The 27,196-nt window shown below is 35.2% G+C and overlaps 1 protein-coding gene across 2 annotated transcripts; it reads right to left on the reverse strand.

The window, feature by feature from the left end:
- Nucleotides 1-26: 26 nt before the first annotated feature.
- LOC115448096 lies at nucleotides 27-25,247 on the reverse strand. Of its 2 annotated transcripts, none has more exons than XM_030175399.1 (7): nucleotides 25,140-25,247; nucleotides 12,982-13,144; nucleotides 7,765-7,924; nucleotides 5,459-5,573; nucleotides 4,573-4,704; nucleotides 3,727-3,940; nucleotides 27-1,034 (listed from the first exon to the last, which is right to left on the reverse strand). In XM_030175399.1, the coding sequence occupies exons 1-7, from the start codon at nucleotides 25,185-25,187 to the stop codon at nucleotides 886-888; spliced, it is 981 nt and encodes a 326-aa protein (XP_030031259.1). In that variant the 5' UTR covers nucleotides 25,188-25,247; the 3' UTR covers nucleotides 27-885. The 2 variants fall into 2 exon arrangements, with proteins under 2 accessions (XP_030031259.1, XP_030031260.1); XM_030175400.1 differs by lacking the exon at nucleotides 25,140-25,247 and adding an exon at nucleotides 17,413-17,468.
- Between the last annotated feature and the right edge of the window lie 1,949 nt (nucleotides 25,248-27,196).

Below are 27,196 nucleotides of genomic sequence, written 5' to 3' on the forward strand. Positions count from 1 at the left end.
TCCAATCCGTATAATAAAATAAAACGAATCTTTAAATTCATTTATTTAATGGTAACCTATTACAATACAACTTATTTAGACAAAAATGCGTTCCTCCTAAAAATATGTTCTGATATCCATAACATAATATCTAACTTCTCAAACTATTCTAAACCTAGATCAGTAAGCTACAAAGTCCAATTTCATTTATAACCAAATTATATTACAAAACTAAATAATAACATTTCTCTATTGACGTCAAATAAAAAAAAATATTATAAATATACACAAGAAAATTTTAACTACTTAATATATGTTTGTATAAACCAAGAGAGTTCTTAAAGTTAGAGATACAATTTCGTCAACATTTTAAAATATATATCATTGCAAAAAGTCATATTCAAGATCCGAAGAATATAAAAAAAATTATAAAAAGGATATTTCGTATGTCTGCATATCAAGAAATAATACAGATATTATTCATCTGATGTGACTATTTCTGCAATACATTTTTTATACGTGTGCGACAAAGTGACCCCACTGTACCTGATGGTAAGTGGAGTGAGCTCCAATAGAATGTCAATTAACGAGAGATGATTACCCCTCGACAGTCGACACAATTACAGCGGCCTGTTGGAACCGGATATACACAGGCTGATCGCGGAACGCGACACACTTTCATGAGCCACTATGGCTGGTTTTAACACCTTGTGTACGGTGGTCGCTATACGGGCGGATATAAAATATTAAATAATAAATAAGCAAATAATTAAATAGCTTTGTTTTTGCTAAAAAGATGAGTTAGATACTGTAAAAAGAACTTTATGGTATATACAATAGGATCAATATCAAAAAGAGTCAATAAATAAATACAATGCACTTCAACCCTTACATCTATATAATAAATTAATCGAAGTCAAGCTTTCGAAATGATCCAGCCAAATATTCCTCATTAATGTTGCTACCGGGCCTTAGGTTTTCGTTCGACACCATCTTGCTGGCTTCTATTAGATATTGTTTTGTTTTTGTATTGCGCAATTCTTTTTCATATTTATCTGTAAAAAAACAATACAATTACTCCATTGTTTATATTTAGTGATACTTGTTTTATTTCTCATGAGATTATTACAATTAACAGTGATATTCGCTGAGCAAGATTTATTTTATGTCATTATTCATGAATAATGGGTAATAAAAATAAAAACTGAATAAGATAATATAATTTTTGTAAATATATTCTGTAGTTACAATGATATCTGCGGGATGGCTTGGTTATTTCTCGATATAAGAATGTCTTTCCTTAAATTAAAGGCTAATATCTTATACAGTGATATTTTTTAGTTTATGAATTCGGCGAAGTGATATTGGGTTTCTGTTTAGTATCAGACTGGAGTTTGTGCTCGATATGGCGATAGGCTCGCCCCCTACGGGACGGAACACACATGACGAAAACTGGGTGCCCCGGTTGCACTCCTGTCTACCCTCTCCACGATAGGGGCGTGATGTGTGTTTTTGTTAGTATTTTTTTTATAAAGTTGCATTTTTCTGTACATTTTCCATCTTTTTAGTATTTCACATATTAAATTTTAACAACATAGTATGTATGTTTGCTGGCAGAATAAATTATTTATTTGGCAATTGAACGAAATAGCGATAAAACAAAACCTTACTTTAACTCATGAACATAAAATTCAAATTTAAATATGCTCAAAGAAACACAAACACACGCCCTCACGCCTTTTATTCCCGAAGGGGTAAGCAAAGGCGCTACTAGCGCACCAACTTTCCCCCGGGAGTATTATGTGATGGGGCGAGCGTATACCCATATCAGGCACAAATTCCAGACTCTTGACTCATACTGAGTAGAAAAACCTGATATAATTTTTCCTGACCATGGGATCGAACCCGGCTTCAGGCCAAGAAGGGCCCCTAAAGGTTGGGGGCCCTGTATCTCTGATACGGCGGTAGCAAGGCCTCTAATGAAGAAAATATTTGTTTTTAACAAGCAAGATAATACAATAATAAAAAAACAACATTTAAATAAATTTGCTTGTCACAAAACCGACCTCAACTCAGCATATGCTGATAAAAATTAACGCTTATCTTCCGCTGAGGCGACAGCCACGACTACCTTTCATAACTAAACTCATATCAAGGGACAGTAATAATATTATTGAAATAATCTTAAAAATAATAAAATATATGAGGTCAAAAACCATGTTTGTCGGAAACACTCTTGAAATACATATCAATCGTTTCACAATAAAATGATTGAACATTATTAAATAAATAATGAGCGAGTGAACAAGGCCCAGCCTCAGCTCTGCACTCGTGCCATACAACTACGCCACCGAGGCAGTTCAAAGACGCGTAGGGTTTTGTTAGAGGCGTGAGAAAATGGTCTTTAGAGTATCTATAGGCGATAACCACTACACTGGTGATAGGTCTTTCATATGTGAGAGTACGCCTGGGTATCACCGCAATGTCTATTTCTGCCGCCAAGTAGCAGTGTATAGTCATTGTTGTGTTTAGGTTTGAAGGACATTGTAGCCTGTGTACTGGACATAATAAGACTTAACATCTCATGTCTCAGAATTGCGAGCGTAGTGAAATACCAAACAATACTTAGTAATTCAAGGATGGTGTGTCTACTATTAATGGGCAGTCGTGTCGCTAATCATCAGACGAACGTCTCGTCTCATCATTCAAAGCTATAAAAAAAATAACCTACTTTTATGTATAACTTATACACGAACACCGACATAAACCAATGATAACTTGACATTGAGGGACAGTCACCTAATTTAGTCATTTGAGGAACTTAAGTCAATGACACACATTGACTCATAAGTTACAAAGACCGACACAAATTGTAGAACATGACATTGGCATATCTTAAACAGATCCACAAAAAAGTGTTTTTAAATGCTAGTTGCCCTATTCATGGAAACATTTTGTGTTTTCGCAAAAAATGCTATGCCATTATGTTTTTTTCGTATTTGAATGAGGTATATAAATCTTATGGTTAAACTGTCGTCCAGTTTCGTCCTTATTCAAACCGTTGCTCCTGATCACATTTGTTTGAGCGACTAAGGTTTTTATGCATAGTGGTCACCTTGGTCGAAATTCGAATACAATTAAAAAAAAATAAGTATTACCATTATTAAGGTACTGCTGTACTTCTTTATATCAACTTTAATTATGACAAATTTATAGCTTATCAATGCGATTAATATACTTAAAAAGTTGTACAAAGTTTTTCTCCACGTATTAATATAATTGTCTAATGTTAGATAAAGTGGTATTTGAGTATTAGACTAGAGTGCGAAATTTTTGCCTGATATGGTTATAGGATAATAATATAATAATGTTTCTTGGCACAGTTTTTCATTTTTAGTTTTTTATTAAGTGAAGTGGAGATCCAATAGAATGATGACTAAAGAGAGATGATTACCCCTCGGCAGTTGACACAATTATGCCGGCCTGTTGGAACCGGATATACACAGGCTGATCCCAGAACACGAAACGTGGGCTACTACCTATTAACACCTTATGTACAGTGGTTGCTACCCAGGCGGATACAAAAAATATCCTACCACTACCACTAGCAGAGATAATAAAAGCCAAAGAAAACAAAATTTTTGACCCTATGCGATGTTTTTCTGTGCCTAACCTATTGCCTGATACTGAGTACTTACAGCTAAGTAAATACGGGTGTTAATGTCTTAACAAGTTATTTACACTCACCTTTGAACACTGATGTGGAAGGTTCTAAACCACCATAATCTTCGGGTAGGTACTTCTTAGGTATGTGCTGGTAAAGGTCTTCCAAGGAATCGTGGATGATGAGACGGTCCATGATCTTTGGGCTGAAGAATTGCTTCAAGAAACTCACAACATGGGATAGAGCTGGTATAGCATTTATAATGTGAATAGCGTGGACTCGGACGCCTAGTCCCTCCTGAAACCAAAAAATACATCTTGAGTTTCTAGGTAAATATTGATTAGCTATCATTTCATGAAAATGTTCTTAAAATTGTCGTTTTATCCGTAAATAAAACGTAAGCAACTATACTTAAGAGATTAAAAGGAATATTGAAAAAAAAAATGACAGATTATTAGAACTAGTTTTTGTTCGCGGCTTCGCCCATGTGAAGGAGTTTTCCGGGATAAAAGCCCCGCTATGTAATATATTCCCGGGGTAGAAAGTAGCCTATAACTTTTTCAAAGTCTTAAACTATCTCCATACCAAATTTCATACAAATCCGTTCAGTAGATTATGTGTGTATTCTTTGTGAATTATCGCTTGCTCTAACGGTGAAGAATAACATCATGAGAAAACCTGCATACCTGAGATATTCTTTATAGGAATTTGGAGGGTGTGTGAAGTCTACTAATCCGCACTAGGCTAGCGTGGTGGACTAAGGCCTAATCCCTCTCAGTAGTAGAGGAGGCTCGTGCTCAGCAGTAGGAGGGTATATAATACAGAGCTGATATATATATATATATATATATATATACATAACAAAGATAACAAAGACAGTTTTTATATCTAGATAGTAGTCTAGATGGCTTAAATGGAAACATACTCACTTGGAACATTTGCGCTGTCTTTTGCATAACAATAGGATTTAGTCTCAATAGATGACTGAAGCCAGTATTTTTCATATCCACAATCCATATGTCGCTTAGGAAGTAGTCATATTTTAATCTTATGTCTGCCAACTAAAAAAAAAATGTTAATAGTATTATATTGTGCTGCTAGTACTTATACAGGGTCATTTTGACATCGCGTTACTAAATGAAACCACATAAGTACTTATCTTCTTGGAAATAACAGTTTACAATAAGTTACTTGAGCCGTAGATGTAAAATAAAAAAGTGTAATTTTCGAACAAAATAAATATTAATAAAATGTAATTTTAATTTTACGCGCCCTAAAGCCATTACTATGAAGACGAATATGTGATTTCATTTAGTAACGCAATGTCAAAATTATGTATAGTATAATATTATAAAATTAATGTCTGTTTTATGGGATTAGTAATATCTGCCTTATATTGTGCAACTATAAGTTACGCAAATTATTGTAACAATGGGGTTGGATTTTTTTTAAATAAAAGAAACTTAATTTCTTTTCATTATTAAAGTTTTTTTTATAAATGAAAAAAATATGAATGCATAATATAAAAACGCAAGTACTGTAATCTCGGAAAATTATTGTTTTGTTATACTAACACTAAATAACTTCATAGTATATTTTTATTTAAAAATAATATAATGCCATTTAACACCCCCTAATCTGCTTGAGCATAATTGAACAATTTTCTACTGACAATCAAACATAATTCTTATCCATTGCAACTAGAGTTCAAAATAGCAACTAATAAAAGAAATATAATGCTCGAGCATTTGCGATCAATTTTATAATTGCTCAGGGGTGCTCATCTTGCCATTCTGTATTCTGATTTCTGCTTACCATAAACGTGTTTCTGAATATAACTTCAGCTGAAAAATTATTCAGTTCGTTGTCGAAGAATTTTACCAGTGTTAACCTTTTGCCTTTGTAAAGCTTCGGTATGGACATTTGCATGCTGGAACAAAAAATATTCACGTGAATTTTGGTTTTCGAGTTTTGCTTTCATACTTTGAAATGGAACAATGGTCTACGGTCAAAGTTCGGAATGGAATATTCTAGAATTATTGATATCAATTGCGCTTTACTCATGTTGTGATTGACGATTGTAAAATCGAAATAAGTATTATTTTATTTCCATAGTTATTCTCTTCTAAAATTTAAATATACCATACTAGCGAACTATAAAATCTACAAAATTTACTTAAAAAATTATTATAATATTAACAAAATAAGACAGTGTAATTTAGCTATTATACTAAATCAATGCAGAAACAATTACCTTATTTAGAAAAATAAATTATATCAATCAGCCACTCCAATTTTTAAGTCGAAAAAAAATTAAAAAACTTCTAGACTTCCAAAATTATGCACAATAAAAGATACTATCTCATGTTCACACGTTAGTGCGTTGAACAAAAGTAAGTAAAAACTTTGTTAATTAAAACAATTGTAATCTTTAAAGAATTACGTTGTTAGCTTGTATAAAAAACATCTTTACTAATGACGTCAACGAGTCAAAAAAATCATATTTCAATCGGTTTAAAGGCAAAACATATCATTGAATAAATTATATTTACTATACAATAATAAACTCGTTATCCATATAGCGGCGATAGCCTAGTTGGGTGTGGAACGGACTGCGAAGACGAATGTCTGCAGGTTAAAATCCCAAGGGCATACACCTCTGACTTTTCTAAAATCATGTGTGTATTTATTGTGAATTTATCGTTCGCTTTAACGGTGAAGGAAAACATCGTGAGGAAATCTGCACACCTGAGAAGTTCTCTATAGGAATTTCGAAGGTGAGTGAAGTCTACCAATCCGCACTAGGCCAGCGTGGTGGACTGAGGCCTAATCCCTCTCAGTAGTAGAGGAGGCCCGTGCTCAGCAGTGGGCAAGTATATAATACAAGGCTGATATTATTATTATGATTCTACAATAATGTGTAAAGGGTAATTATCTCTTGTCAGTCGAATTTCTATTGGACTCCGCTTACCATCAGGTGTAGTTGGGTCACTTTCCCGTGCACGTCTAAAAAAAACTTCATTTGTATATGTACCTGAATATTAACACGCGTATTTAAAATTTTACTACACTGTGAGTCACTAGATGTCGCTATTTTGAGATTGCAAACTATTGAGGAAAAGAGTGCCTTAGGTTTAGAACTTATGACCTTTTTTTCTGAAACCAGTTCCGATCCCAACTAAATATATCGTCAAATGTATTATTTATAAAAAAAAATGATTCGTGAAATAAAAGTATTTTCAGATTTTATCGTGGTTTTTATATACTTTTATTCTGACATTTTGAAGATTTTGCAGTCTTCATGGTCTCGGGGCGGACAAATATTGGTCGTCGGAAAAGTCAAAGCTACATACTATATTATAATATTATTATAACAATAAGTTGAATAAATCGCTTATAGCGATAAGACCACCCATTGTCTAACCAGATCTTGTATTTGTTTTTTATAGGTTTTCTGTATTTTTTTTGTTTGTTTTCTGTACATTTTACAATTACACAAACTTTAATATAGAAACTACTAATTTATACATCGTTACAAATATATAAAAATCTGCCTTACTGCCTCCAAGCGTAGTTGTATCGGGTGCGTACCACACCCACTGGTTTGTTGTCGCGAGTCTGGCACCGTGATATGGTGTTTCCTACTCTGTATCAGTCAGGAGTCTAGAATTTGTACCCAATATGGCGATAGCCTGCCCCTTATAGCATAACGCAGCCATACTCAACCTGCAGCCCGCCGGACCTTTGTGATTGGCCCATCTTGAGTTACAGGCAAAGTTTTTAAATCTCGCACCCATCAGAAAATCATGTATTGTATAGCTGGATTTATTGTGACCAGCTTTTCTTTTTTCAATAATGAATACATCTCCAATTTAGAATTATATTTTTTATTAAAAACTAAAAAATTTTTGCGACCCTCGCATCAAGACCGACACGTATTTGTGGCCCCATTAAAAGAAAAAGTTGACTGTTCTATGGCTAGCATAACGGTACGGAACACACAAGGCGAAATCTGCGGTTGTTGCATCTTTACCTACCCCTCCGAGCTGAAAGCTTGATGTGTGTTGTGTTTGTATAAAAGAAGAGTAATTTTATTGAGGATGGTTAAAATCTGTACTTACTAAGAGGTCCACAAGTCATTGGACCCTGATAGGACCTTGTCCCTATTCTGGATCACCTCTGGCGTCAACCCTCGGTACTTGTAGTAGTTGTCGATCCTGCGCTTCGTCTTTTCCATAGACCCTTTCGAAATGACCAGCATTCTTTCCACCATTTCTCGTTCTGTGGACAAATGTCATATTATTTTTAACCAATACTGACTACAGGTTAGTGTGGAATTTTTTTGGGAGATGTTATGTTCAGAAGAATCTCTACGCATAATGGTGGGTACAATCACGAGATACTGCCCTTGAAACAAACACTTATATGTTTTAGGTATCATCAACAGCTGGATATCTGTCGGATGAATCAGCATCCTACGTTATCCTGGAATGCGGAGGAGCTGCACAACGGGCTGAAATCCTTGGTACACCGGGGTCACTCCGAGAAGCCTGTAGAGGAACCAGGAAGATCCTGCACTTCTAGAAGGAGTTGGGCTGGCTAGACCCATAGCAGGCATATCAAGCACAACGGCCCGACCTACTATGGGCTAAGTGCGGAAAAAGGAGCCTCTGAACATAGAACATGTTCAGTAGAATTGTAAAGGCTGAATATCGTATCGTATAATAATAAAATCTTTTATTTATTTAACATTTCACTAACGTTAATTCCTTTGTTAGTCAATGCATATTTTTATAAATTAACCACACAATTATGGAGGGTTTGGATGATTAACTGATCTCAGGATGTTGAATGCATATTTTTATGAAAATGACGGACTTAATAACAAGCTTCAGGGTCGTGTGACGGATGTGTGTAGCCGCAATATATGAAAAATAAACATCGTTACCTGAGTACCCTTAGCATGAATAATAAAGAAATGCGCCAGTCATTCGTATCGAGTAAGTTAACGTTAAAATATTTCTCCACAGTCAAACAATACTTTCTAGCATCGATATATATGTACTACGTAGTAGACTTGGCGTTCCGAACATGCTCTGTGTTCAACTGAATTAAACTGCAATCCATTCAAACTAACTTTAGTATGGTCAATATTGACAGCTTATGGTTGTGTACGGAGTGGCGCTCATTATATAAGAGCTCGAGTCTAAGTGTAAATCTGGATATGAAAAAAGAATATTAGTCAAATAAGTATAATTATTTATTGTTCAAGTGAATAAATAAGATATAAAAGTGACGTTTTGGTTGCCATTTTAGTTCAGATTTTGAACAAATAGTTTATATGGACGTTCATGTCTATAGAATATACGTCAATGCTTTCAAACAAGAGCTTCGTGATGCTAGTTCCCAAATATTTTGACTCACACTGTTCTATGGCTTATTTTGAAGTTTACACGAGCGAAATGTTATGCTGTATTTTATTTCTGAATACGTTCAAGAGCCGCTGTTAAAATTTCTATACAAATATTTACTTAAACGAATTAATAATTTAGTCTAAAATGTAAATATTCGTGCTAGGGGTAGAGTAGGGAGTTGGACGAACTGCCAAAGGCGGTCCTTGGCTTTTGTCGTTAACGTCATCGGTGAAAGAAAACATCGTGAAGGTACCTGCCCACCTGAGACTTTATATAGATTTCGACTTTTTTATATATAGTATAAAAATAAATTAACAATAAGTAAATGTATAATATAGCGGCGATAGTTGGGCGTGGAACGAACTGCCGAGACGAATGTACGGAGGTTTAAATCCCAAAGGCACACAACTCTGACTTTTCTAAAAAATTATGTGTGTATTCTTTGTGAATTATCGCTTGCTCTAACGGTGAAGGAAAACATCGTGAGGAAACCTGCATACCTGAGAAGTTCTCTATAGGAATTTCGAGGATGTATGAAGTCTACCAATCCGCACTAGGCCAGCGTGGTGAACTATGGCCTAATCCCTCTCAGTAGTAGAGGACGCCCGTGTCCAACAGTAGAATAGTATATAATACAGGGCTGATATTATTATTATTATAAATGTATAAATAAGACTCGGGAGCATATAGCATGTAGTAGTTGACCTGGGGCCGCGGATTCCAAAACATAATTACCCATTCCTCCCGCTAACTAAACTAATCTGACGAGGCAACAAAATAATAATAAATATGTAATTAAATTTTAATCATTATTCAGGGATTGTCAGAAGTAATGAATGTTGTGCACTCAACCGTAAATAAATAATGATGTCTACCTTTTTGATCAATTATACTTGGGTTATGTTTTTTTTGAAAAACGTTAATGTAAAATTTAATTTCGAAAACAGGTTTACGAAAAGGGTTTCTGACACCTAAATGATCAGTGAATTTAAATTTGATTCGGCCGAAACATTTTAGCTGCATTAAAATTCAATTCGGAAAAGGTTTAAAATAATACGGCTTTAAAATTAAACAAGATTGCAACCTCATATTAAATTGATATTAATCTGACTCAGTTTTTTATAGATAAATACAGTTAACATATTTTTCATATAAATCATTATCATCGTCATCATCATCAGCCGCAGGATGTCCATTGATCAAACATTATACCATTTTATTACAATGCTAGTCAAGGAAACCACCCGCTTTCACTTAAAAATCATTATATAATTTAGCACTCAATATATGTTAATGAATACGTTGAGATATGCTTTTGTAGGAAACGCTAGCAGTGCCGCAGTTGGATACGTCATCAGCGGAATCATCAGAAGCGTCATCGGAGTTGCCATCAGGACAGCTGTCGAGTTTGGCCTCGACATGGACCTCCCACAAAGATTTCCAGATCGACTTATTGGAAGCGGCCCGCATCCAGCGACCTCCTGCGAGTTTTATGTGGTCATCTGTCCAGCTATTTATATAAATACGTGAAGTAAAAACTCCTTTTAAGCACATTGCGCGTACGGAGGAGTGTGATATAATAATAATAATATCGGCCTGTATTTTTATACTGTCCCACTGTCGGGCAAAGGCCTCCTCTACTACTGAGAGGGATTAGGCATTAGTCCGCCACGCTGGCCTAGTGCGGATTGGTAGACTTCACACACCCTCGAAATTCCTATAGAGAACTTCATAGGTGTGTAGGTTTCCTCGCGATGTTTTCCTTCACAGTTAAAGCAAGCGATAATTCCCAAAGAATTCACACATAATTTTAGAAAAGTCAGAGGTGTGTGCCCTTGTTTGTTTCACAACCAACTAGGCTATCGCCGCTTTTAGAGAAGAAGTGTGAGATTTGGCATAATTAACTATTAATTATAAAGTGGCCCCACTGCGCCTGATGGTAAGTGGTGGGGTCCAATAGAATGTCAACAGACGAGAGATGATTACCCCTCGACAGTCGACATAATTATGCCGGCCTGTTGGAAAAGGGATATATAATTTGTAACACAAAATAATATTATTGGCACTGACATGGATAAATCAATTGATTAATAAAATCGATGTCTCAAGTACATTCCACGTAACAGTTACATAAGTATAAATAACTAAAGGTACCTATAATGGTAATTTAATGTATATTTTATTGTAATTTACTTTCCAAAGTTATTGCTTATGCGTGAAACACATATTTGTAATGTTTGATGATACTTTTTATGTTTTGATTGGTGTCATGGCAACGTGTATGAGTTGTGGAAAAAATATTAAATATGAAGATCTCGTCATTCAGTAAGTTAAAAAATGGGACTTAAAATAATATAATAATATCAGCCCTGTATTATATACTGTCCCACTGCTAGGCACGGGCATCCTCGTAACTACTGAGAGGGATTAGGCCTCAGTCTACCACGCTGGCCTAGTGTGGATTGGTAGACTTCACACACATTCAAAATTCATATAGAGAATTCCTCAAGTATGCAAGTTTCCTCACGATGTTTTCCTTCACCGTTAATGCATTTTTTTAGAAAAGTCAGAGGTGTGTGCCCTTGGGATTTGAACCTGCGGACATTCGTCTCGGCAGTCCGTTCCACAACCAACTAATCTATCACCCCTTAGATACATTGAATAATTAAAAAAAAAACATATCATTGTATATATTATTATTAACGCAAAATAAAAAATATGACTCATGAGTTGGCTGATGAGCCGTTTAATTTAGTTCAAATTAGATCATTGGTTTAGCTTGCCATAAAAGAGTCCTAAATTTTTGGGTCTCTTCAATGCAGTTTATACCTTTTGGCTCCGGCTTTGTTTAATGTATGGGCCAAGAAGGGCCCCGTAAAGCTCGGGGGTCCCGTATCACAGATACGGCTGATACAGCAGAAGCTACGACCCTGAGTTGGATATATTACGAAAGAACCGGATTTAATATAATGCTATGTTTAAACTTTAAGCAAAGTTATGTAATATGGATGTCTCGGTTGCATAATCTAAAGAAATATATTGGATATGCAGATAAATTATGTCGGTACAAGGAAAGACAGCTCTGATATTGACATTAGAAAGTAGTTTTTTGCTTGCGACTTCTTCCATTAACAAGTATTTTATAAGGACAAAAGTAAAGCTGTGTCCACACGATGCCTACACTTGGACAGGTTTGCAAAATTCATTTATATCCTACATCAATGACACATGAATATGATGACTTGGGTACCGACGCTGCGTCAGAGATTTAGGAATTCGACGGACACAACCAAGTCGCTGCCTAGTCCAAGGAAATAATATGGCTGTCGTTTATATTACATAGGGCTTATGTATCTTCCTTTTAGTATTCAGTGGAATATTCTTTAGTTGGTCATTTTCCTTGATTCATAGATTTCATCTTGAGTAATGGCTGTGCTACTACAGCGAGCTAAATTTCAAGTGCTTCTGCAATTATTACGTTTTAATCAGTATTTTATATTATAGGCAAAGGAAAATTAATAAAAATCTGGAATTTCTTTTTGTCTATCCCATTAGGCTCTATAAGTGCAGAGTTGATTCGATAATCGATCCGATATTGTTTTGTGAAAAATATCGGATTTATTCAAAAGTACTATACATCAATGAAAATTTTGACCGTCTATGTGCTAACGGGCAACAAGCTAAACATCTTTGTTCTTAAGCGGGGTTTAGATTAGAAAGAATACTTGCAGAAAATAATATTGATAACTGGCTGCAGTTTAATACCAATCCGCGTGTATGAATAAAAGACGAAATAAAATATTTGAAAGATATTAAAGTGAGTATATTAAATACGGGAACAACAAGAGCTTTAATTACAAATATATCGATTGTAGTACTGTTTACAGACATTAAATTTTCGTCATTATTTCTATAATAACTCACCAATTCCAGCTTCGACCAAATGTGGTTGCTTCTGGAACCAGTCTAAGATAGCGTCTATGTCTTCCTGTAAGGTACTCTCTTTTAATCCCAGTTCTGCTCTGATCTCCTGCATATCTTCCTCGGAGCATGGGTACAGAGGATGTGGACCCTCGAGGAGCGACATCTGAAAGAAAAATCCATTTAAAGTTTCTAGAAGTTTCTACTAGGGAGTTCTACAACGAACGTAGATTTTTTTAATAGGGGCAGGGCAAAGACATCCTAAAACACCTGATGGTAAGTGTAGTGGGGACCAACAGAATTTTGAGTGACAAGAGATAATTACTCCTTGACAGTCAACACAATTATGCCGGCCTGTTTGAATTGGTTATACACAGGCTGATCTCAGAACGCGACTTACGGGGGCTACTGTGGCGGATTGTAACACCTTGTGTACACTGGTCGCTATCCGGGCGGATATAAAATAAATCCTACCACCAGAAAAACTACGATAGATATAACTCATAACATTTAACCTTTACTCTAAGGTTACTGTCATGGTATGCATGGGTTCATAATATCTAGTTCGATATGTAAAACACGCTGTTAAACTTCTAGCTTCCGGCAACACCTATCAAGGCCTTGCCAAGGTTCAATTTCGCACAAATTCCAAGCTTTTCTGCAATCATCCGGTTTGCGTGCGTCTAGTTTACATAATTAAGTTTTATGACTATTTTTATATATGGGTTTTTAGTAATCTTCTAAATTATTTTATTGTTTCTGCCCTAATATTCTTACTAGCCTTTGCTCGCGGCTCCGTCGGTGAAAAAGCTTTTCGAGTATGAAAGTCTTGCTTTATATTTTCCCGGGATAAAAATCCTATAACACTCAAGAGTATTGTAGCCTCCTATTTGGAGGTCGCTAGATGCGGATCGCTTTCATAGGTCGATCTGGAAATCTTTGTGCGAGGCCCATATTCAGCAGTGGACATCCTGCGGCTGATGAGGATGATTATTGGGTCAAAATTCAAAATCGGTTTCGTAGTTCCTGAGATTAACGCGTTCATACAAATTCTTCAACTTAATATTATATAGATATGAAAGTTTGTGTAGATGTTGAATTGTTTATTAGAGGCAAATATACATAAAAAGGACAACTGAAAATATATGTAGCTAATGCTAAAATATTTGTATACGTCTAGATAGCGACCACCACACAAGGTGTTAAACACGCTATGATCCACGTAAGTTTGTGGCGTTTTGGGATCAGCCTGTATATATCCGGTTTAAACAGGCCGGCATAATTATGCCAACTGGCGACGGATAGTCATGTCATCGAGAGTCGACACTCTATGGACCCATCTTCCCTTACTACCGGGTGCAGTGGGTTCTCTTCCCCATGCCCTTAAAAACACACACAGATATGCCTAAATTAACGTACTATATTTACAGGAAAAATTACACCGTAGAATTTTTATTCAAAGGAGAAACTTTATATTCGGCGTATGCGCAAAACAAACTAAATATCGAAATATTATATCAGACTTTTTATCATTTCCGCCACTGATCAGATTAATAAGTTACATATTCGCTTCGCATTAATATATCTATATATATGAAAGTTGTAACTGATGCCTGTACATTATGGTTATTGAAGAAAAACTAATAAATGGTGTCTATTAGAGCAACAGAAGCCAAACCAAAATTGTGTTTAGAATTTTGTCTGTCTGTATCAAAATGAAACTATTTTTCGGATTTTATCGCGGTTTTAATATTTAAGTTTTCTCCCGACGTTTCGAAGACTTTGCAGCCTTCGTGGTCACGGGGAAAGGAGGGAATGAGCCGAAAAATGGTTTAATTTTAATGTCTATCATTCGCGTAAACATAAGAAATCATTATGTCTGTCTGTATGTTTGTACACGCATCAGGCATAAACTACTGCATGGCATAATTTAAAATAAAGACCCAATTTTATCGTAATGAAATACTAAGTGGGATTTTTATCCCTAAAAACTGTTTTACGTGGGAGCCGCGAGGAAAAGTTAGTTTTTAATAATACATTTAAAATGCATATGTTAATATGTTGCATTCATATTCACGAATAAATTAATATTTCATTTTTTGTATTACAGTTCTCATGTATAAATAAACAATGCATGTTTTTTTCCTCTACGCATCAGTGATCTTCAATTAATTGTTATATTTTCATGAAATTATGTATAATTTTACAATTTATAATTAATGCATATTATAATGTATATAAAACAACAATTTTATTTAAACATTGCGATAAAAACGCTCACTCCTATCACATCATGGAGTGGAACACACTAGGCTATAACTGGGGCATCCGCTGGTAGTGCCTCTGCCTACCCTTTCGGTGATAAAGATGATGATTGGTGATAAAGAGACGGGAGATGCGGTTTTTTATATTCGCTAAAGAATTAAACGAGTTTGCCTTTAACAATCTAAATATATCGAGCTTAAAATAATTAAAACGCATTCAGTGACACAACAAATTTTTAATTAGATACTCGCATTTTTAAATTGTCGCCTTTTTACTTAGAAATAACTATAATTGATACGTCATTAACTTGAATTATTTTGTACTATAAAAATATTATATAACAGCTTGAGAATATTAAATAGACTATTTCATTGTTATCTTACTTGTGTTAAATGACATATTTGTTGACGATGTTTGGATTTTAATAACGCAGGAACTGCTAAACCGTTATGGCTGAAATTCGGCACACAAAGACACCGTGTCCGAGATTAACATATAGGTTATTTTATCCCGAAAATTACGCTATATATTTTGCCGGGATAAAAGCCTAAGCTCTCAAGCTATTTCCCTACCAAATTTTATCAAAATCAGTTCAGCCACGAAAGCATAACAGATAGACAAAGTTACTTTCTCTTTTGTTAGAATGTATGAAAAATTCGATAATAACTTTTTTTTATGTGGGACGGCAAATTGCCCCCAATACCATCAGGAGGGTAAGTGGAGTCGAGTCCAATAGAATGTCGACTGACGAGAGTTGGTTACCCCATGGCAAGCGTCACAGTTAGTTATTTTTTTATTGTAAAATAACTTGTTATTGTATAGACACTGTTAACAATGCCACGTATTAATTATATCGTTTTTGATAAAAATTGCATAATTCTCATCTTATTGGTTTAAAGGAGGTTGAAACTTTCGTACTAAGGCCTTCGAGCAAAATGGCGCGCTCACCTTTTTTTTAAAAGTTATTTATTCCAAATTTAAAATACTCATAGAAAAACAAAATTCTACAATATGTTACCTCAACTACATCAATATGTTTGTTTCATGAATTTAGTAATGAAAATGCCGCTGAAATTTTGATTCCGTGCATCTCCTAAAAAAACATCATTTTTATTTGCAATCAATATTATTAAATTAACAATAAGGAATATCTACCCTTAAAGACCACATAATTATAATTTTCAGCTACCATTAAAAAAACAGTTTAATAAGAAATATTTTGATAGCTAAACATTTTCAAAAAGACCTATAATATTTTTTTTTAGGGAAATATTCGTAAATATTTGCATATTCCCGTAACTTGTGCGCCGAAAAAGCATGGTAATAATGTTCAAGGCCATTTGCTCGGGGGAGTGTCTTAAGTTGTTTATAATCTATAATCTTTGATTTTTAAATTGTTTAACAGGGGTGTAGATGATGAAATACGAGATTGAGAGAAGTGGAAGAAAAAAAGGTTAGTAAAAAATTAAATAAGGATTTCTATTTAAAAAATCTATGCATTTAATGTAACGTATAAAATATTAACTTCTACAAAGCAGACTACACCAATAATCATAGACTCTCGAAACGTAAATATCGCAAACAATTTCATAACATATAAGTGAAATTTCAAAATCGGCTATAAGTATATAATAATAATATCAGCCCTGTATTATATACTTGCCCATTGCTGAGCTCGGGCCTCCTCTACTACTTAGAGGGATTAGGCCTTAGTACACCACGATGGCCTAGTGCGGATTGGTAGACTTCACACACCTTCGAAATTCCTATAGAGAACTTCTCAGATGTGCAGGTTTCCTCACAACGTTTTCCTTCACCGTTAAAGCGAACGATAAATTCACATAGAATACACACATTATTTTTAGAAAAGTCAGAGGTGTGTGCCCTTGGGATTTGAACCTGCGGACATTCGTCTTGGCAGTCCGTTCCACACCGAACTAGGCTATCGCCGCTATTAATATGTATATATTTTTTAAAAATTATCACGCTTTTATTTTGATTATGTAAATAATATTTTGATTTATTTCACCAATTTTTTTTCAAATACGGACTTTATAAAATTTTACTTTTTAAATTTCTTTCCAAATAAAATATTTGAAATTAGCATCATTTAATTTGTTACAAAGTATTCTGGTACAATATAATTCACTGATAATATAATAAACTCACCTTAATTCAATTAAATAATCCACTAAAACACGTCTATCTCAAAAGGCACTCTACAATGTTTTGATACATAAATCCTTAAACAGATAAATATGTAGTGGCGAAACTTGTTTGACCTCCGACTTACTAATTATTCTAGACAATAAACTGTTTTAAATCTGCGTATTATTTGTGTTTTTATGATGAAGTGTCTAAGGAATACTGTATATATCTTACATTGGGAGGCTCGACCGGGGCAAAACTACTTTTTTAAATTCATTGCTAATATGCATTTATTAGCGGTGATAACCTAGTTGGTTGTACGGATTGCCGAGGCGAATGTCCGCAGGTTCAAATCCCAAGGACACACACCTCTGACTTTTCTAAAATTATGTGTTTATTCTTTGTGAATTATCGCTTGCTTTAACGGTGAAGGAATATTTCTTGAGCAAACTTGTACACTTGAGAAGTTTTCTAATTTTGATGGTATTTTAAGTCTGCCAATGCACACTGGGCCAGCGTGGTGGACTAAGGCCTAATCCCTCTCAGTAGTAGAGGAGGCCCGTGCCCAGTAGTGGGACAGTATATAATATAGTGCTGATATTATTATTATTTTACTGTATTCTTTATGACCTAATCAACGTAAGCGAAAATTATAGAGCTTTCAGTTACAATGCGATATATCAGAACATCGACACAGCATTAGTAATATATCGATATTTAATACGATATTTTGGCCATACGATCTGATCAACCTATTTCTGTATAAACATAACGCATTAACAGTTTGTATACCAATTTGAAATTATTATTATAATTTTTGGGATCCAAATTGCATCATAACAAAAAAATTATAAAGATAGGGATGAAAAATATTGTAAACTATTTGGGTGGTTCAATATAATTTATAACTAATGTTACTTATGCCTGATTGTCTAGGAGGTGTAGTTGTATTACGTGAGCGTTACAACTCCGTTCAGATGTCTAGGTTCGAATTCCAGGTCGCGCGAAGTGATATTGGATTTTTATACTCAATATCAGCCAAGAGACCGATATTTGTGCCCGAAAAAAAATGAAAATTATAATATATTTTGGCATTCATTTGAATCGTTTGTCTCTGTTTTTTTAACGCTTTGAATTACGAGACGAGCTTGCCGTTTGCCTGGTGGTAAGCGATACGACCGCCCATAAACAGAAGAAACACCATCCAACACCTTAAATTACAAAGTTTTGCCCGATATGGCGATAGGCTCGCCCCCTATCACATCCTGGGACGGAACACACTCCGCGATAAGTGGGTGCCTTGGTTGCACCTCTGCATACCCCTTCGGGGATAAATGCGTGATGATGTGTGTGTGTGTGTTTGGTATTCCACTGCGCTGGCCATCCTGAGACATGAGATATTAAATCTGATTATGTTCAGTCGTTACACTGACCACAATGTTCTTCAAACCGAAACATAACAGTGACTACACACTGCTGCTCGGCGGCAAAAGTAGAATTGCGTTAGTACCTACTACCTACCTAGGCGGACTCTCACGTATGAGAGACCAATATATATATCTAAATATTCTTCCATTAACAAAATTCTAATAAAGAGTGATATCAGCGAAAGTTCCATCAAAAATCTATGCAGCCGTTTCGGAGATTTACCAGAACAAGCAGATATCTAGATTTTTTTTAACTAACAGGCTTAATATCGATTTAAAAAAACATTATTTTAACATTATAGTCACTTAAATTTTATTTATTTATCAACTAGGTATAGCACGCGGCTTCTTCCGCATTATTATCTTATTCCGAATAAACTTAACCCCATTACAGAAGAATACGGACTTAATTGTTACTTAGAGACGAGATAGCTTTCTATTTATAAAACCATTATGAATATATTTTAAGTAATTTTACATACCTATATACATACTACAATTTATAATATGTATGTGGAAAAATTCCTAAAAATCACGTGTCTACGACACGTTCTCAAATAAAGTGTGAAGTTTACGCCAAAAACGGCCTAATTGACACTTTTAAGCAAACACTTAAAATCTTGACTACATGAGTACTATAAGTGTATACTAATATTATTAAGAATAACTCTTACGCTATTCGTAAATGTCCCTAAATTAAATAAAGAGAAAAAAAATAACTGCCAATTTTTTTGTCATGCACGGTATCGTTAAGCCACTGCACCTGATGGTGAAAGTGGGGTCCAATAGAATATTGACTGACGACAAATGATTACCGACGACAGTTCTGAAGGTAAGCAGACACTACAGACAGTTAGCTGGTGAAATTATGATGCCAATCGTCATAATTATGCCGGCCTTTTTAAAACCGAAAATGATATCCACAGTGATTTTGTCACAAATGTTATTTATATTTGGGAATTCCCCGTAAACTGTCATTAATGTTCTAACAACTAAAACTATTTGCTTAACGGCTACACACATTATTTGCAGTAATAATATCACTGTGTCTGCGAAGGAATAGGGAGGAGTGTGATCAGAGTAGTATAAATTGATGAAATCTTCCACCTAGTTCTTTTGGAAAGGTTTTGATTTTTGCGAATGACCGCTTGCTTAATATCAATGATCTCTGTACAATCTAGTTCCGAGCAACCCTTTAGATAATTACGAATGGCCGCATGACGTTAACCGTCTTTGTAAAATTAAGTTCTGAGCTTATCTTCAAATAGATTTACGTAAAGCGTTGTACGATCTGGGGATCGAACCCAGAGCCTTCTGCTGTGTAGTCTACTAACGCAACCAGTAGGCCAAAGAGACTTGTTTTTAAGGGGAAGACCAATGGTACGTATCACCTGAGTGTGGTAGGTTTGTTTTTAAGGAGAAGACAAATGGTACGTTATACCTGTGTGAGGTGGTCACTTGTCATTCCAATTGTTCGTTGTAGTTAGTGTTCACTGACCTGCAATTGTTTGGTGACATACCACGCATTGATTCGCTTCCTCATTTGCCTACCTCTAAAACATGCTACATAACGCGAGTAATTAATAAATAATTCAATGTTAACAAGATAATAAAATTAACTAATGCGTTCTTTACTATTACTCCGGTTAGACAGTTTTTATTTTATATTTTCTGATCAGAATTTTCTGTCTAAAATATTGATAACACTGAAAACAATTTCTATTGATCTCAACATTATGATTCCGTTTGATTTCCAAGAAAGGAAAATTATGCTTTTAAAATTTCCAGTCTATGGAACTCGGGAAGTGAGGTCAATGACATACAAAACAGTACATTACACTCAAATGGATTTATCATCAATTGGGTTAAAAATCATTAATCATACTAAACGCAGTCGTTATCGTAACTAAGAAACAAATAGTCTTTCACAGGTTCTTTTGAATCGTCATGAGCCTGCCTTCGCTTCGGAACGTGCTATTGCTCTAAAGAAGAAGCGCAAGATATTTCTGTTTTTTTTTTTTAACACGTACACACTTACCGATAAAACCTACCGACTAAACCCACCATGCGACTCTCCATCTTTAATTTGAAGGTCATGGGGTGGGCAATTGCATACAACAACAATCCTCGCAAGAAACTCTTGCTTGCACGAAAACAATTTGTTACCGTTTGGGACAAACTTCAAAAGTCGTCTCAGTGTGACCGTAGTGTTCACTGAATGACCTTAGCAAATGAACTGTCCACCACTACCCGTAATTTTTGTAATTATGAAGACGTGATAACACTTATTAAAATTATAATTAACGAAAAGAACAAACTTTTTGACAAGTTAATTGAATTGTTTTTTATTTTGTACAAAATTATAAATACCTAATTTAAAATAAGGAGTGAATTGTAGTTGAATCTAATCTGACCGTTGCTTAATTAGTTTATTATATATTATTGTATACAAAATAATTTATTCTTGAAATTATACAATTTTGCTGGTGGTAGGATATATTTTATATCCGCCCGAGAAGCGACCACTATAATAATAATATCAGCCCTGTATTATATACTTGCCCACTGCTGAGCACGGGCCTCCTCTACTACTGAGAGGGATTAGGCCTTAGTCTACCACGCTGGCCTAGTGCGGATTGGTAGACTTCACACACCCTCGAAATTCCTATAGAGAACTTCTCAGGTATGCAGGTTTCCTCACGATGTTTTCCTTCACCGTTAAAGCAAGCGATAATTCACAAAGAATACACTATACACAAGGTTAAAACGCACCATAGTGTCCCACGTGAATGTGTCGCGTTCCGGAATCAGCCTGTGTATATCCGGTTCTAATAAGCCGGCATAATTGTGGCGATTGCCGAGCGGTAATCATCTCTCGTCAGCCAAAATTTTATTGAATCCCATTCCACTTACCATCAGGTGCAGTATAGCTGCCATGTTCGTATAAAAAAATACAAGTTATTAATCATAACTGGTGCGCCTTGTTATTAAGCACGGGACACCTCCACTACTGAAAGGGATTAGGCCTTACTCCACCACGCTGGCCTGATGCGGGTTGTTCTCCTCGCATACCTTCGAAATTCTTATAGAGAATCTTTAGGTAATTAATATTCTCACGATGTTTTCCTTCATCAAGAGCGATAATTGGTAAATACGCATATAACTTCCAAAAGTAGGATGTGCCTTAGTTTTAAAGCATGCGGGCGTCCGTCTCAACGGTCCGTTCAATTTCCAACTATGTTATGGTGCATTGCCCACCTTTTCAACTTAAAATATATTACCGAAAATGCGATTCTAAATATTTACCAAAGAAAACTAATAGCGATAGATTTATATCGCTAGTCTTTCAATTCCTTCCCTAGACAGTTTGCTGCTATGTTCATATGTACCTTATACCCAACGCATTGTAGCAGGAAGTATTCATTTCTAGCTATAAACAACTTTGTTTCTATATACTTATTTAGCTACAGTCAAAGATCTCTTATTTTCATCAATAAATTGAAGTAGATTTTTATTTTGATCAAAAATGAATTCGTAGTAAGCTTATTGAGGTAATTAGAAAAAAAAAAGGGGAAACGAGGTGAACCTATACTTCTGAAAAACTATTTGGATCGTCTTTGGAGAAAATATTAAGTATGTAAATAATTTAAAGAAACATTAACTTTTTCTTAATCCCAGTTTTGTTTAAGGTCGACATACCCATGATTCTCTTAATTCTTTATACGTTGACGTAAAAGTGAACATTCAGTTAATTCATTTGTTCCGAGTGCTGATTTTAGAATATTCTAGACGTAAAAAATAATGGTTTTAGCCGCGTTCTAATTATGTCCAACTTATTCTAATTTATTAAAATATACTATGTTGAAATGTTGAGTTTTGACTTTTAACTATTAGTTGCATAAGTCGTGTTATAATATATCAAAGATTTCATAACCGTCTCCTTGTCTTTATCGTGTATTTGGTTAAAGGCTTGATTTAAATTAACCGGACTTTCATTCGCCCTCGAAAAATCAAGATTTAATTGTAAATTATTATGTATTTTGTTTAAATGAGGCGAAGGTTTAATTTATATTGAACTGTTAAGTAGAATTTATTTAAAGTAATTGTCGCAAATCATTTTGACCCAGTTTAATAGAAGAAGACTATAGGTTCAAACCTGTAATGTGACAATATTTATGTATTTTAGACTCCTGGCTTCACACGGGTACTCGTGGTAGGTCTCTCATATGTAAGAGTCTGTGTGGGTAGGTACCACCGCAATGTCTATTTCTACCGCCAAGCACCGGTGTATAGTCACTGTTGTGTTCCGGTTTAAAGAAAATTGTAGCCAGTGTAACTACTAGACACAATGAGACTTAACATCTCATGTCTCAGGGTGGCGAGCGCAGAGGAATACCAAACAATACTTTTTAATTCAAGGTGTTGGATGGTGTTTGTACTGATTATGAGCGGTTGAATGGCTTACCATCAGGTGAACGGCTAACTCGTCTCTTTATTTAATTTAATAAAAAAAAAAAACTAATCATTATCTATGGCCAGATGATGACGACACATAATTGCAAAAATTAAAAAAAAAATTACTTGATCCTATCGCTAAGTGCCAAACATGATAGGAACCCTCATTGAGCTACTAAATTCCCTAAAAATTGCATCACTTCAGCTGTTTTGGAGCCGAACGGAAACATCATCATCAACATCAGCCGCATTACGTCTACTGTTGAACTGCGACTATTATTAATCTGTCTACTTCGTGGGTGGACATCATACATACATTTATTTTTGTGTGTAGAGAATCAAAATCCACATTATCTTTTTGAAAATAACACTTTAATATGAGTTTCTTTAACCGTAGATGTAAAATAAATACGTGTAAGTTTGGATGAAAAGCGTAAATAAAATTTTATTTAAATTGTACAAAACTTAAAAAACGCGCACACTTTATTCGAACTAAGATGCAAAATTATAAAGAAATTTAAATCTAAAACCGGAATTTTTGGGGAAAATAATCTTTATGTATGTATGCTTTTTGGCACAATGTTAGCAGAAATAAAGATGGGTATGTGGTTACATTATTGACGCAATGTCAAAATAACCTTATATGCTATATGCTATAAGTGGCTTTTATATACAGGGGCGGCAGACGACACGGCACCCGTTGGTAACGAGGTCAAAATTGAATATCAATAGACATTACTCGCCAATCGACACAATTTTGCCGGCCTTTTTGAAATCGTATACATACACAGGCTGATCTAGGAACGTGATACGTGGGCCAGTAGCCACTATTTGTTTCATTCCTAATTTTTTATTTTCTGCACGGCGTTCTTGCCCACATTGGCTTTTATCTTTTTAGTGGGATTACGCATTACTTATTTAATGAATTGAAGCCCTAAATCTATTATGGAATACGACTATTATTATTTTGGATTACATGAAATAATCTATGTATTTAATTATATTTGGTACACGGGTAGACTATGTTCTAAATTAACATTTAGGATTTTTATCACGCTAATTTGCTCCCTTTGAAAATATTTGAATTTAATATTCTGTTTTTCTAAACAGATGGCAATGGCGTAGAAGTACCTCTACGGATAGTGATTGGGATATTTTGTAGTGGGAAAGCCTACATACTACACGTCATACGACTAAAGCCGTGAGCAACGACACATACTAGATATATAACACTGACTTAGCCATACCAATGGCAATACTGGGCCCTTATTCTGTATGATAGTGTAAACGCGTAACGCGGCCGTGTCATGTTATCTTCGAGAAATGTGCGTGGAATGGTATTCTATAAGCCAAATTTCTATAGTCCTAAACATGATGCGTTGTGTTACGTGCTTGTTACACACTGTTAAAATAACGTGCGGGATAGAGAATAAGGCCCCTGAATGCATAAATGCCGTCTGCAAACCATTTTGATAATTAGATTCTACATAAATTGTATAGAAACAGAAGCCGGCAGGAATTGGATTATAAGGAGCCACTGAGCCATACCATTAATATTATCAGCCTTACAATATAAGGGTCTTTATTATATCTACCATTATCACTGGTAAATAGTGGAGGATTAATATTTCCAGCACCTCCCTGTCTTTCTATTTGATTAATTTCGTTGCGGGACTGACATATTAGTTTTCATTGAGACTCGCTGAAATTCACTGCTCGGTTGTCATAGCGTGCCACTGCTGATCCTGGCTTACAGGAGTTGTAGTGGTGAGTGTGTCGGGAAAGTCTCTACCGTTACACTACTATGCTTTAGATCTTAGTTCATGCTAGGCTGAATGCATCGATAAAAAAATAAAAAACATTTACCTTGCCTCTCTTGAATCCATTTTTAAAGAAGTTCCAATCACTATTCATTATGCACAGTTAAAACGTGTTGTTAACCACCGTCGCGTGCGTTCTATCGCTTTTTTCGATACAGACTTCCGAAACCCGGGGTCCGGTGAAAGGCGTATAGTGTAAGAATGATGACTATTACGTATAAAGTTACGTATACGATCTCAATTCTGTGTCCGCGACTTGGTCAGCGTATTACAAAATTATATCGGAATCGTGTTTGTATAATAATTTATTTTGATCTCATTGGTTTAATGAGTTGAATTTGGGTCATTTGTATTGGGTTGGATGGTAATGAATTGAGTATTCAAATTAGTGTTACATTTAAATAGATCATCTCCAAGCATTCTCTATTGTATGTAGGTATTTATTCTATGTTAATGTCGGTCATACTTTTTTACGTCTTTCATTACATCCCTATTATTTATTTTTGTCCCTTGTTAATGCCACACTTTTTTTACATTTCATACAATGGGTTTGATTTAATTTATATTTACGACTGGCCGCTTCCTTTTTAATAGCTGAGAGATGCTCATTGGTCAGTATTAGTTGTTTATATAATAAACTGTCTAACTGACATTTCTATAAGGCCAGCAGAAACAGTAGGAATTACAATTCTATTGGATCTCATTCCACTTACCATCAGGTGCAATGGGGACAGTTTGCAATGCAAGTAAAATGTTGTATGTAATATGTTTAAGTAACTATTATTTATACATTGATCTTGGGAATAAATCTTAAAAAAGCGGCGATAGCCTAGTTGATCGTGGAACGGACTGCCGAGACGAATGTCTGCAGGTTCAAATCCCAAGGGCGTGTGCCCTAAGCATTTGAACATTTTGAAAAGTCAGAGGTGTGTACCTCTGACTTGTCTAAAAAAAATATGTGTGTATTCTTTGTGAATTATCGCTTGCTTTAACGGTGAAGGGCAACGTCGTGAGGAAAGCTGCATACCTGAGAAATTTTCTATAGGAATTTTGAGGGTGTGTGAAGTCTACTAACCGACACTAGGTCAGCGTGGTAGACTAAGGCCTAATCCCTCTCAGTAGTAGAGGAGACCCGTGCCCAACAGTGGGACAGTATATAATATAGGGCTGATTGGGAATGCATGATTGATGAAGGTGGAGGAAGCGCGGAAAGTATTCCAGAATCGTGGAAAGTGGCAATCCTGCCTACTCCTATGGGATAGAGAGATGATACTGTGTATGTATATTAATATATAATAGATAGCTTCTCAGAATACGTTAGCGCACTGTTTTGCTGAAGGTAATGTCTGAAACCAGTTTGATATTTTTGTTCTAAAAAACAACTTCATTAAACACAGGATTTTCCTCTCGGAAGATGAGGTGCAGTCTCGTCAGACGAGTTTTATAACAATAATATGTTTCCGAAATCATTAAGATTAAATATTATCACTATAAATTTTAATAAATGACTACAATATTTTTGTTTGGTTCCGCACTTATGTTTTAACTTTTTATGATTTTACTCTTTCGCTATATTTATTTTATTTTGGATTTTTTGCTTAGTATTTGCCCAGACTGCTTCGGTGACGTAATGCTGAGATTTCGGGTCCAATCCACGAGTCGGGTAAAGTAATATTAGATTTTCTACTCAGTGTCAGCCAAGAGTCGTACTGAGTTTTCGGGTTCCATTCCGGGATGAGGTAAAGTTATATTAGATTTTTATATTACAATCTATGCCCGATACGGCGATAGACTCGCCTCCTATCATTTCATGAGACGGAATACACGCAAAGTGGCAGCAGTAGTTACGACACTGTCTACCCCTTGCGAGATAATGGCGTGAGTATGTGTCTGTTTGTATCAGTATTAGCCCAATATTTGTGCTATATATTGCTATATATCCCCGCCTATCATGCATGAAAGGAAATACAATCACAGATGCCAAAGGGTCGATGTACTAACTGCAATTCTACCTATGTAGGTAAAATGCGTGAATATATGCATATTTAGGAGGATGCTCACGAATATAATTATCATAATTTTTAAAAACGTGAACTCTGTATT

The sequence above is a fragment of the Manduca sexta genome, chromosome 9 (assembly GCF_014839805.1).
Source record: "Manduca sexta isolate Smith_Timp_Sample1 chromosome 9, JHU_Msex_v1.0, whole genome shotgun sequence".
In the NCBI taxonomy this organism is placed as follows: domain Eukaryota; kingdom Metazoa; phylum Arthropoda; class Insecta; order Lepidoptera; family Sphingidae; genus Manduca; species Manduca sexta.

What these genes read in the sequence shown, in the direction of transcription:
- LOC115448096 (XM_030175399.1), bottom strand. Translation starts at nt 25,187, where the DNA reads ATGAATAGTGATTGGAACTTCTTTAAAAATGGATTCAAGAGAGGCAAG. An exon ending in TTTGGTCGAAGCTGGAATTG is followed by an intron (nt 7,925 to 12,981) that starts GTGAGTTATTAT and finishes ATTTGTCCACAG; the next exon opens with AACGAGAAATGGTGGAAAGA. An exon ending in TATTCAGAAACACGTTTATG is followed by an intron (nt 4,705 to 5,458) that starts GTAAGCAGAAAT and finishes TTTTTTTTTTAG; the next exon opens with TTGGCAGACATAAGATTAAA.